Below are 12,500 nucleotides of genomic sequence, written 5' to 3'. Positions count from 1 at the left end.
TCATGATTAATAATATCCAACAGATATTGTAAATTTGAGAACAAAGCCCTCAGGAGAATATTGGGAGTTGAATGGCAGGGCAGAATTAGAAATGAAACTATAAGAGATTACTCGAGTACTATATGTGGATGAGATCATGGTGAGGGGTAGATGGAGATGGTTTGGGCATGCTCTTCGCACTCCCTAAGAGATATTAGTTCACCAAACTTTCAACTGGGCTCCACAGGCACTAGAAGAGTTAGAGGACACAGCCTTGCATTGCTGAGGACTATGAAGCGTGAAGTGGGAGATAATGGATGGAGAAGTATTGATTTAAAAGCTCAAGATAGAGACGACTGGCGAAATCTAACCGAGGCCCTTTGCGTCAATAGGTGTAGGAGGAGATGATGATTCTGATTCTGATGATGATTAACATACAGACATTATTAGACCGGGGAAAGTCAATAATCTTTTGTACGTTTAAAATATCTGTCACTATTCATAGTCTGTTTAATCAAAGTAGTAACATGGGGTCAGCTCTGTACTTGGTTGGAGACCACTGAGAGATGACACACACTGATGGCATATCAGGGTGGGTCCAGTAACCTCATCCCCAGAATTTCACTGAAATCGAAAGGCTAGAACGCATGAACATACGCGGCCAGGGTCTGAGCGATGTCAGGCAGGGCAGCCGATTGGGACTACGGTCTATCCCAAAGCCAAAGCAAAGTCCATCAAAAATAAGGCAACCGTGCTTACCCCATACAAATGGGGAACACTCACGTTAATAGAAGAAGAAGAAGAAGAAGAAGAAGAAGAAGAAGAAGAAGAAGAAGAAGAAGAAGAACGGGTAGCAACTTCAGAGTTCTCCTATTCCAAAAGAACAAAAATCATGTAAAAAAAAAAAAAAAAAAAGAATTTCATGAATATGTGACATAAAGGTTTAAAGGCCACTCATGAATGGCAGAGGCAAGAGACAGTGACATTACTATACCAAGCAGAAGAAAGCCCTAGAGACTGACCATATATACATATGATCAGCTCCCAAGACCCCTCTCCACCCAAGCTAGGACCATGGATAGCCAAGCAATGGATGCTGATGACTCAGCAGGTAAATCTATAGGCTCCTATAAACACCCCATCCTTAGCTTACAAGGATGGTTGCAGCCACCAAAGGAACTAACGAGTGTCTGAGCAAAGATCTGGCAGTAATTTCAGTCTCCTAGGAGCATTTTAAACGTTATAGATGCTGTCTGAGCAAAGATCTGGCAGTACTTTTATTCTTCTGAGCGGAACTCGAACCCCGGTCTGGCGATCGCCACACAGAGACGTTACCAGCAGATTAGAACTGATTGCTGTCCGTGATCATCTGTGTAAATAACTGATATCGGCGCTGAGATGACGACATGTGTCATTGCCTTGTGTTTACTAAATACAGGTCGAATGGTCGATTTGTCTAGACTATTCTAAGGTGCAAGGGTCTTCAGTCTCGAGACATTTTTATCTCATCTTGGGATGGTCTTCCCCAAAATTTCATCATCAATCATTTCTTTTCATGACCTTTTGTTATTATTATCATTATTATTATTATTATTATTATTATTATTATTATTATAGACTAAGCTATAACCCCAGTTGGAAAATCAAGATGTTATAAGCCCAGGGGTTTCAACAGGGAAAAAATAGCCCAGAGAGGAAAGGAGAAAAGAAAATAAACTTTGCTTAAACTATTGAATAGGACACCAAGATTATCTAAATGAGCACAACAAAATTAATCCAAGTGTATATCTGTTAGTTTTTTTTTTTTTTTTTTTTTTTTTTTTTTTTAGATATTTCTAAGATCTTAACATACATAATCTCAGAGATTCTCGATTTAACTGCCTTTAATCATCTTGTAAAACTGCAATATGACTGATTAATGTACAATTGGACACAGGAATTTCTGGTACACCTCGCGCCGAGGTAGTGCAAACTATCGCACCCTAACTGCTCGGTGAGTTCCGTTGTTCAGCCCCATCTCTCCCTACAGCGTCTGCATGGTTACTAGCCACGTATAAAGGGTGTGAGTGGGTGCATATTCTCAGGCGAGGTGTCCAACTGTACAGTAATCAGTCACGTTGCTGTCTTATTACTTGTCTTGTAGTTTATTTATTTCTTTGTTTCCTTTCCTCACTGGGCTATATTTCCTTGTTGGACCTCTTGGGCTTATAGCATCATGCTTTTCCAATTAGGGCGGTAGCTTACCTATTAGTAGTAATAATGATAATAATAAAGGCAGTTAAACTAGAATTCTCTGAGAATATGTATGTAAAGATTCTAGAAATGTCTTAAAAAAACTAACATACAAAGATAGATTTATTGTGCTCATCTAGATAACTTTAGTGTCCTATGCTAATTGGTAGAAGAATAAAAATGGAAAAAAAAAACAACCTCTCCTTAGAAAATTATTGGCCATTGAAAATTAACTGCAGTTGAAATCATACATGCTGGATAATGTAATCCCTATTAGCTTATAAATTATCTTTATTCTGTCACTAAAGCTTCAGTCATTTAATACTCATCTTCCTTTTCCCTTAGGTTTTGAAATTCGATGACGTGATCCCTATTAACTTACAAATCCTTTTTATTCTGCTATCAAATCTCCAATCATTTAATTCTCATCTTCCTTTTCCCTTAGGTTCTGAAATTCGATGACATGAGCCCTATTAACTTACAAATCATTTTTATTCTGCTATCAAATCTTCAATAATTTAATTCTCATCTTCCTTTTCCCTTAGGGTTTGAAATTCGATGACATGCGCCCTATTAACTTACAAATCATTTTTATACTGCTATCAAATCTTCAATAATTTAATTCTCATCTTCCTTTTCCCTTAGGGTTTGAAATTCGATGACATGATCCCTATTAACTTACAAATCATCCCTCTGCTATTAAATCTCCAATCATTTAATTCTCACCTTCCTTTTCCCTTAGGTTTTGATATTCGATGACATGAGCCCTATTAACTTACAAATCATCCTTCTGCTATCAAATCTTCAATCATTTAATTCTTATCCTCCTTTTCCCTTAGGTTCTGAAATTCGATGACATGTGCCCTATTAACTTACAAATCATCCTTCTGCTATTAAATCTCCAATCATTTAATTCTCACCTTCCTTTTCCCTTAGGTTCTGAAATTCGATGACATGAGCCCTATTAACTTACAAATCATCCTTCTGCTATTAAATCTCCAATCATTTAATTCTCATCTTCCTTTTCCCTTAGGGTTTGAAATTCGATGACATGAGCCCTATTAACTTACAAATCATCCTTCTGCTATTAAATCTTCAATAATTTAATTCTCATCTTCCTTTTCCCTTAGGTTCTGAAATTCGATGACATGAGCCCTATTAACTTACAAATCATCCTTCTGCTATTAAATCTCCAATCATTTAATTCTCATCTTCCTTTTCCCTTAGGGTTTGAAATTCGATGACATGAGCCTTATTAACTTACAAATCATCCTTCTGCTATTAAATCTCCAATCATTTAATTCTCATCTTCCTTTTCCCCTAGGTTCTGAAATTCAATGACATGAGCCCTATTAACTTACAAATCATCCTTCTGCTATTAAATCTCTAATCATTTAAATCTCATCTTCCTTTTCCCTTAGGTTTTGAAATTCGATGACATGAGCCCTTTTAACTTACAAATCATCCTTCTGCTATTAAATCTCCAATCATTTAATTCTCATCTTCCTTTTCCCTTAGGGTTCTGAAATTCGATGACATGAGCCCTATTAACTTACAAATCATTTTTATTCTGCTATCAAATCTTCAATAATTTAATTCTCATCTTCCTTTTCCCTTAGGGTTTGAAATTCGATGACATGAGCCCTATTAACTTACAAATCATCCTTCTGCTATTAAATCTCCAATCATTTAAGTATCATCTTCCTTTTCCCTTAGGTTCTGAAATTCGAGGACATGAGCCCTATTAACTTACAAATCATCCTTCTGCTTTTAAATCTCTAATCATTTAAATCTCATCTTCCTTTTACCTTAGGTTTTGAAATTCGAGGACATGAGCCCTATTAACTTACAAATCATCCTTCTGCTATTAAATCTCCAATCATTTAATTCTCATCTTCCTTTTCCCTTAGGGTTCTGAAATTCGATGACATGAGCCCTATTAACTTACAAATCATTTTTATTGTGCTATCAAATCTTCAATAATTTAATTCTCATCTTCCTTTTCCCTTAGGGTTTGAAATTCGATGACATGAGCCCTATTAACTTACAAATCATCCTTCTGCTATTAAATCTCCAATCATTTAATTATCATCTTCCTTTTCCCTTAGGTTCTGAAATTCGAGGACATGAGCCCTATTAACTTACAAATCATCCTTCTGCTATGAAATCTTCAATCATTTAATTCTCATCTTCCTTTTCCCTTAGGTTCTGAAATTCGATGACATGAGCCCTATTAACTTACAAATCATCCTTCTGCTTTTAAATCTCTAATCATTTAAATCTCATCTTCCTTTTCCCTTAGGTTCTGAAATTCGATGACATGAGCCCTATTAACTTACAAATCATCCTTCTGCTATTAAATCTCCAATCATTTAATTCTCATCTTCCTTTTCCCCTAGGTTCTGAAATTAAATGACATGTTTGCCGGTTATATCATGCTTGTAGGTCAGATAGCCGATGGTTTAAGCACGCCTATAGTAGGGATACTTGCTGACAAGCAAAATAAGATTCCCATATGTGCACGATATGGCAGAAGGAAATCCATCCATCTGATTGGTATGTGAAATGCTTGTAGTTACTTCAACACTGTAAATAGTCATTATCAATATGTTCTTCAAGGCAAAATTCTGGTATACTGAATTATTTCGAAGTTTGTTGTGCCCATACTTCTTGTTTGACTGTACTAAGCTTGGTTTGTTTCATATATTTTGTGTTTTTATTCCATTATAAGCACTTCTTCATTCTAGCGATACGTTTGGCCCTTAACCCTTTCACTGCCATTGATGACTTAATCAAAATTTGAAAATAGGAAGAATATTCTAAAATAACCCAAACCTTAGCAAGTTGGTATTTATTGTAAAGATCTTGATGGGAGCTTTCCAGTAAATATCAACAATACATGAATTGTATAATCTTGAAAGATTTTCTTACATCAGAAGTTTTGTTGAACTCACCACTGGCAGTGAAAGGGTTAATCATGGCCTAGGAATACTTAATGTTTCCTTTTTTATCAACAGGAACCATCTTAGTAATAATTAGCTTTCCCTTCATCTTTAACGAATGTCTGGGGTGCGCTGATTCTTCAATGGGTGTCAATTTTGCGTTCCATGCTGTTTTCGTCATCATTTTCCAGTTTGCCTGGGCTTGTGTCCAGGTATCCCACCTGGCTCTCATTCCATCCCTTGCTAATAGGAAGACCCAGAGGACAGAACTAAATTCTATCAGGTAGGTCAGCAGATTTTTTGGGGATATCTCTACCTTCAGATTTCATTCATATATCTTAATCTTCCTGAGTTTTATAGAGGATGTTTGAGAAAATATCTGGCAGTTATTTAGCTTTCTGGAGACCTGTTAATATTGTAGAGGCTGTGTAGTCAATGCAAGTGGTGTTATAGCTCATGATCCTATATCTCATAAAAGGTCATAGACCCATCATTATACAAATGAACTGGATTACTATTTTCCCTTCCAAATCTGTATCGTATCTAATGTTTCTTGATGTTCTGCAGATATGCATTCATGGTACTGGCAAACATGTTAGTTTTTGTAATTACATTCATCTTCCTCGGTGTTGAAGCCTTTGAGGATAAGGGAGACACTAACTCAACAACCACAGTCACTCCTACTACAACACCATTGCCAACTTTTCTTGTTGCAGATGAGTACAAGAAAACTGGTAGCATTGGTCCGGAACAACTTGACAGTTTCAGGGTATGTTATATTACTTTACTTTACTTACTATAAGGGCTGGTTTTCTGGTCCTATACAGCAGGGGAACCCTACTCTCTACAGGATATTCACAGTCATTCAATCATGTTCGTTCAAAAGCATTCAACATATCACACCGCATAATGCCCGTTTATTGTCAATACCACACTCTTGGAGCACTTAAAGAACAAGGAAGTCTTCAGTTTCCTCTTGAAAGCCTTAATGTCTTCAGTCTTTCGGATGTCTAGTGGGAATTTATTGTAATTTTCCTTAAATTCTTTCTATTCAAATTTTAATGAGAATGAAATGCTAATGGAATAGATTGATCCATCCTTCATGTTCGTAGATGAATTCTTTTATCTAAGCAAATTTATCTCTTCATTTCAGAACGTTGCTCTTACCTGTATAGGCATAGGTACCATATTTTCAATAATTTTCCACGTAGGAACGAAGGAGCCACAGTATTGTCCGGCGAAGGATACTACAGAAGATGAAAAGTCTACCAATGTTCAAAAAGCGATTAGGATGAGAAAAAGGGACTGGTTCAAAATGAGAACATTCTATCAAGTTGGTGCAATGTATACAGCAACAAGACTCTATGTCAATCTTTACATGGTTAGTATATTATTTCAAAACTTCGAAGCATTAAGATTTCATAGTTAAAGTATGATGAAATCGGTTTAGATTATAATTCAAGTGAAATTAATGAAAACTATTGAAATTAATAAATGTAGCTTGTAGAAGCTACGAGCAGCTGTCATATTGAAAGAATATCTTAGTGCACAGAAAATGACCAGGTTATTCCATTATGGTATTCAAACTTCAGACTTACATCCCACTCTTCGTTGATGATACCCTGAATATGGAAATAATTTTCATTGCTGTTGTCCCTATGATCATGCATTTCTCCAGTTTCCTGGGATCCTTTGCCATGAAGCCTATAAACAGAATAATAGGACGAAAGGTAAGTTTACTTTCATTGATTGTAAGTAGGTAGACTATGCAATATGATATTAATCTTCTAGTTCATACAATGTGGCTTATTCACCTAAACTATGGCTTAGTAGTAACTCATAAATATTGCTTCCTCCAGCGTACATTCTCTCTTGGGTGCTGTGTTGGCTTGGCGGCTTGCATCTGGATAGGTGTGAGTGGGCAGAGCAGCTACTTTGGAGAGTGGGCCATCTACTTTGTAGCTGTCCTCTTAGGTATTGGAGGTTCAATTCTCCTGATCACCTCACTGTCCATCACAGCTGATCTCATCGGGGAGAACTCAGAAGGAGGCGCATTTGTCTATGGATTTATGAGTCTTCTTGACAAGGTTTCGAACGGAATAGTTATTATGGTCATACAGAAGCTGGATAATGATCAGTAAGTAGTATTCCCAGAGCAAAGGGAAGCTTTTTGTTTAGTAGGAAACTTTAGTTATGATTTTAAATCTTAATAGGGAGCTGAAGTCTGACGTCACTTCACCATGGGTTGATTCACAACAACTGCTTTAGGGTAGGGGTCCACAGACCCAGAAACTTGCCGGTGTTCTAACACAGCCACCCTTTAACGTGACTTTTCCAGTCATTGTTCCATTTTAATAGGAAATAGACAGTATGTGATCTCAATTGCAGTGGTTTTCACCACTATTCGTGTAATTTTTGTCATCAGAGAAGTAGAAAATCAATGGCATTAAGCTGAAAGCAACCATCACACACAAGGATACTTCTGAAGAGTTTATGCTTGAACCAGGTTGGCCGTTGCCATGGTAACTGACGTCATGACTTCGGCTCCCTGGGTAAGAGAAAGGAATCCAAAGGTTTTAACACGTATTCACCATGATAGCTTATGTATAAAGTGGAAATGCAAATGACATGAGATATAATGCTATAGCGTCGTGACTGATAAAAACTAGATGGAATTATGTTTCTTATGTTAGGATCAAATTATAGATAGGAAATGAGATTTCAGCCACAGAGTAATGATAAGTCCACCATTTCTGATCCATATTGAATTCTAATGATAAACAAACTTACAAAAGCTTTTGAAATAAGAGGCTTCAATGCAGTATATAACAGTATAATGGGAGATGAGATTAAGCAGAATGGAACTGCAACATTAAATAATCGTTGATTTGATTATCATTTTCCAAAACTAGCACAAGTTTAGTTCTTCACCAACACTCACATACTGTATGTATATATATATATATATATATATATATATATATATATATATATATATGTGTGTGTGTGTGTGTGTGTGTGTGTGCTATTATTATCATTATTACAAGCTAAACTACAACCCTTGTTGGAAAACCAAGATGCAATGCGCCCAAGGGCTTCAACAGGGGAAAAATAGCCCAGTGAGGAAAGGAAACTATGAAATAAACACACTACAAGAGAAATAATAAACAATCATAACATATTCTAAAGAAAGTAACAACACTAAATTAGATCCTTCTCATATAAATTATAAAACCTTCAAAGAAACAAGAGGAAGAGAAATAAGCAAGAGAACTCAGCTCTGTTGTAAGTCTATTATGTGGAAGCCATCAATACAGCAAATATCAAAGAAAAGAATGAAAGATAAATGACGAAGGGAGCAGAAAAACTTGGCTAAAATAAAAAACCAGACACCATCGCTAATCCAGAACGAGATAACCAGTTTTAACCAGTATACGCCCTCGCCTTGGCTCTATGAGAGCGCACTTTGGAAACGTGCCAATAAATAACAGTAAACTTTATGTATGATAATGAGAAGACATTAATGGTTTAAAGGTTGCTCATGAATGCCAGGGGCAAGGGACAGTGACATTGCCCTATCGAGTATGGCAATGCCCTAGAAACCGACCAGATATACATATGATCAGCGCCCAAGGCCCCTCTCCACCTAAGCTAGGACCAAGGAGGGCCAAGCAATAGACCTATAGGCTCGCCCAAGAGCCCCATCCTTAGCTGACAGTGATGGTGATGTTGCAGCGACCAAAGAAACTAACGAGTTTAAGCGGGACTCGAACCCCAATCTGGCGTTCACCAGTCAGGGACGTTACCATATGTATTTCCTTAGGCTAAAAAGGCCATAGACCTATCAAATTTTTTTTACATTGGACCTATATATATATATATATATATATATATATATGTATATATATATATATATATATATATATATATATATATATATATATATATATAAACGTGATGGCAAAAAACCTTATTACTTTATAAAAGTATGAGACATATATTGATGGTGACTATGTTTAGGCATATATTGAAATCCTTTTTTCATGCTATGTATATTATTATTATTATTATTATTATTATTATTATTATTACAAGCTAAGGTATAACCATAATAAGAATAACAAGATGCTATAAGTCCAAGGGCTCCAACAGGGAAAAGTAGCCCAGTGAGGAAAGTATAACAAGAATTGCATGGTTATTTGAATGATCGTTATGCAAATGTCAGTAGAATATCTTTCAAAAGTAATTTATGAATTCTAATATTATTTTCAGCACTGTAGCCTTATCACTGTTGTCATAATTCACATTCAAGATGTTGCATTTATATTGTTGTATCTGAATAATGAAATTTCCTGTGTTATGTATATATATATATATAAATAAATAAAATTACATAAATATAATTGTAAATACACAATATATATGTATATATGTATATATACACTATATATATGTGTGTATATATGTATATATACAGTATATATATATATATATATATATATATATATATATATATATATATATATATATATATATATATGTATATATACACTATATATGTGTGTGTATATATGTGTATATAAATATATTTATATGTATATATATATATATATATATATATATATAAAACTCCATTTTTAGTCAACTATATATCATTATATAATTGAGGATGACAACATTAGTGGATTATAGATAATGAAATATGTTATCAAACGATACAAAAGAGTGAGAAAGACTACGGCAGGCTGGTTGACATTATTTCGTGTTTGGCCTAAAGGCACAAGAGAGATAGAGAGAGAGAGAGAGAGAGAGAGAGAGAGAGAGAGAGAGAGAGAGCGTAAGTACAAACCAAAAATCCTAAACGGTATCATTCCACCATTACAGGCCGATGTACTACCGCGAAGTCTTGGCCTACGCTTGTGGCGTGCCCTGTATCTTTGGCATTCTTGTTACCTTATCAATGTATGGGTCAAGAGTTGGGACGCGTGATAGAGGTGAGTCTATATTACAAAATCATACTAAGATCATGTCTACCTTTTTCTATGTTGTAAACTCTCAGGTACTGTCATAATATTTATTTTTTCTCTGTATACAATAGTAAACACCTTTTGGGTAGTGTGTGCTACTAGTCAATAATTATTACTATTATTATCATTTTAATTTCAACTGTTTTTGTCATTATGTATTCAACGTCTACAAATGCATTAAGTGTACACACACACAGATATGTGTATATATATATATATATATATATATATATATATGTGTGTGTGTGTGAATGTGTGTATATATATATATATATATATATATATATAAATATATATATATATATATATAAATATATATATACATATATATATATATATATATATATATATATATATATATAAATATATATGTATATATATATATATATATATATTATATATATATATATCTGTGTGTGTTCGTGTATATACATGTATATATATATATATGTATCTATATATATATATGCATATATATATATATATATATATATGTGTGTGTGTGTGTGTGTGTGTGATAATATCACAATTCCGAATCACGGACAGCCAGCAGTGAACAGGAATCATTAAAAGCAACATTCAGACAATGAACCAAACTTTTTCAGAATTCGGGAATTGAATAAACGAGACCAATAAATCATCAAAATATGACAAAAAAATTGCGCCATACACCACCAGCATTAATTACTTGTAAATTGAATGCATAAAGTTGATTTGTTTCCATAGAGCGAGAATCCGTTTTCTAATCCTCCATTTTTCTTCAACCCTCAGGTCTAACTGTTGTAGAAATCGTGGTAGAAGTGGTTGCAGAAGACAAGGACGACATAGTAAAGCATAGATCTGAATCCAAGGATAACCCGGCGTTTGAAAGTGACGGTCACATATAAGGCTTCTAACCAAAAGAAGACGACCCTTTCTTATATTTTTCTTCTTAATCATTATTCTTGATCTCCTGAACAGGAGAACTGTCGATACTCTCAGGAAACTCTCAGTGTAGCCTCACCAGAGGTTAGTGGCAAACCACGTGGTCGTAATGGTCACGTATGGAACCGGCTACATAGGCACCTAGCTACCTAAGAAACCCGGCTACTACCCCTGTTCTTACCTACGAACTACACTGGACCGCAGTCTTTTTCAAGTGCAGATATCCATGAAAATTGGGTGATTGATCTTCTTGATTAAATAAATTCGATAAGGGCAGACATACCGTATCAAAGGGGACCTCAATTACCATGCCTTTAAAAATCACTGCCAATCTTCTTTATGGCTCATAAGTCAAGAAAGTCCTGAAATTAGTCTGGGCTACAATGAAAATTCAGGATTACATCTTAATTTGATCTTTAAGTCAGCATTCTCATGTACAGTCTCCTTGATAGCTCATAAGTTAAGAAAGTCCTGAAATTAGTCAGGGCTACAATGAAAATTAAGGAGTTACATCCTAATTTGATCTTACAGCCACCGTTCCAAGTTAAAAGAGTCCTGAAATTAGTCATGGCTACAGAGAAAATTCATGAGTTACATCTTAACTTGATCTTAAAGTCAGCATTCTAATGTAGTCTCCTTGATAGCTCATAAGTTAAGAAAGTCCTGAAATTAGTCAGGGCTACAAAGAAAATTAAGGAGTTACATCCTAATTTGATCTTACAGCCACCGTTCCAAGTTAAAAGAGTCCTGAAATTAGTCAGGGCTACAGAGAAAATTCAGGGGTTACATCTCAACTTGATCTTAAAGTCAGCATTCTAATGTACAGTCTCCTTGATAGCTCATAAGTTAAGAAAGTCCTGAAATTAGTCAGGGCTACAAAGAAAATTAAGGAGTTACATCCTAATTTGATCTTACAGCCACCGTTCCAAGTTAAAAAAGTCCTGAAGTTAGTCGGAGCTACAAAGAAAATTCAGGAGTTACATCCCAACTTGATCTTAGACCCAGCGTTCTACCTGGCAGTGGTTTTCCCCCTTTGACGGCCTGTTAATATTTGGATAACGATACCAGTTCCTAGCTTTGTATGCAGCAGACCTCGAAGTATCCAGGTCTCAGGTTTTTAGGTAGCCAAGTATAGTTTGCAGGCTCCGTAAGTAGCCGGGGCGAGTAGCCAAGTTTGTACATAAGTTGCCGAGTCAGAATCGCCAGCTAGGGCCAGTTTAACTGGACCTTCTTGCAGTCAAAGGTTGACACAGGCTTTCATATTTTAGTTCTTGTCTGCCATTGGCACTGGAAACGCATCATGTTCTTTTGGAAACATATTCAGAAAACGAATGATGTCAGTCGGCGTATTCTGGAAGTCTCTTTAGGCAGTCTAAAGAAAATAAGTGATATTGTT

The 12,500-nt window shown here is 35.4% G+C and overlaps 1 protein-coding gene across 1 annotated transcript in view; it reads left to right on the top strand.

The window, feature by feature from the left end:
- Positions 1–12,500, top strand: part of LOC137647145 (major facilitator superfamily domain-containing protein 12-like) — a 17,657-nt gene that overhangs the window by 4,994 nt on the left and 163 nt on the right. The window contains exons 2-9 of the mRNA XM_068380416.1: positions 4,611–4,767; positions 5,229–5,436; positions 5,721–5,922; positions 6,307–6,534; positions 6,746–6,883; positions 7,013–7,290; positions 10,038–10,147; positions 10,952–12,500. The exon at positions 10,952–12,500 is cut by the window's right edge and continues 163 nt beyond it. Coding sequence (XP_068236517.1) covers positions 4,611–4,767; positions 5,229–5,436; positions 5,721–5,922; positions 6,307–6,534; positions 6,746–6,883; positions 7,013–7,290; positions 10,038–10,147; positions 10,952–11,067 — 1,437 coding nt within the window. The 3' untranslated portion in view covers positions 11,068–12,500. The remainder of the gene's footprint in view (positions 1–4,610; positions 4,768–5,228; positions 5,437–5,720; positions 5,923–6,306; positions 6,535–6,745; positions 6,884–7,012; positions 7,291–10,037; positions 10,148–10,951) is intronic.

The sequence above is a fragment of the Palaemon carinicauda genome, chromosome 9 (assembly GCF_036898095.1).
Source record: "Palaemon carinicauda isolate YSFRI2023 chromosome 9, ASM3689809v2, whole genome shotgun sequence".
NCBI classification, from domain to species: Eukaryota; Metazoa; Arthropoda; class Malacostraca; order Decapoda; family Palaemonidae; genus Palaemon; species Palaemon carinicauda.
The sequence above is the reverse complement of the archived record's forward strand: the minus strand, read 5'-3'. Positions and strand labels throughout refer to the sequence as shown.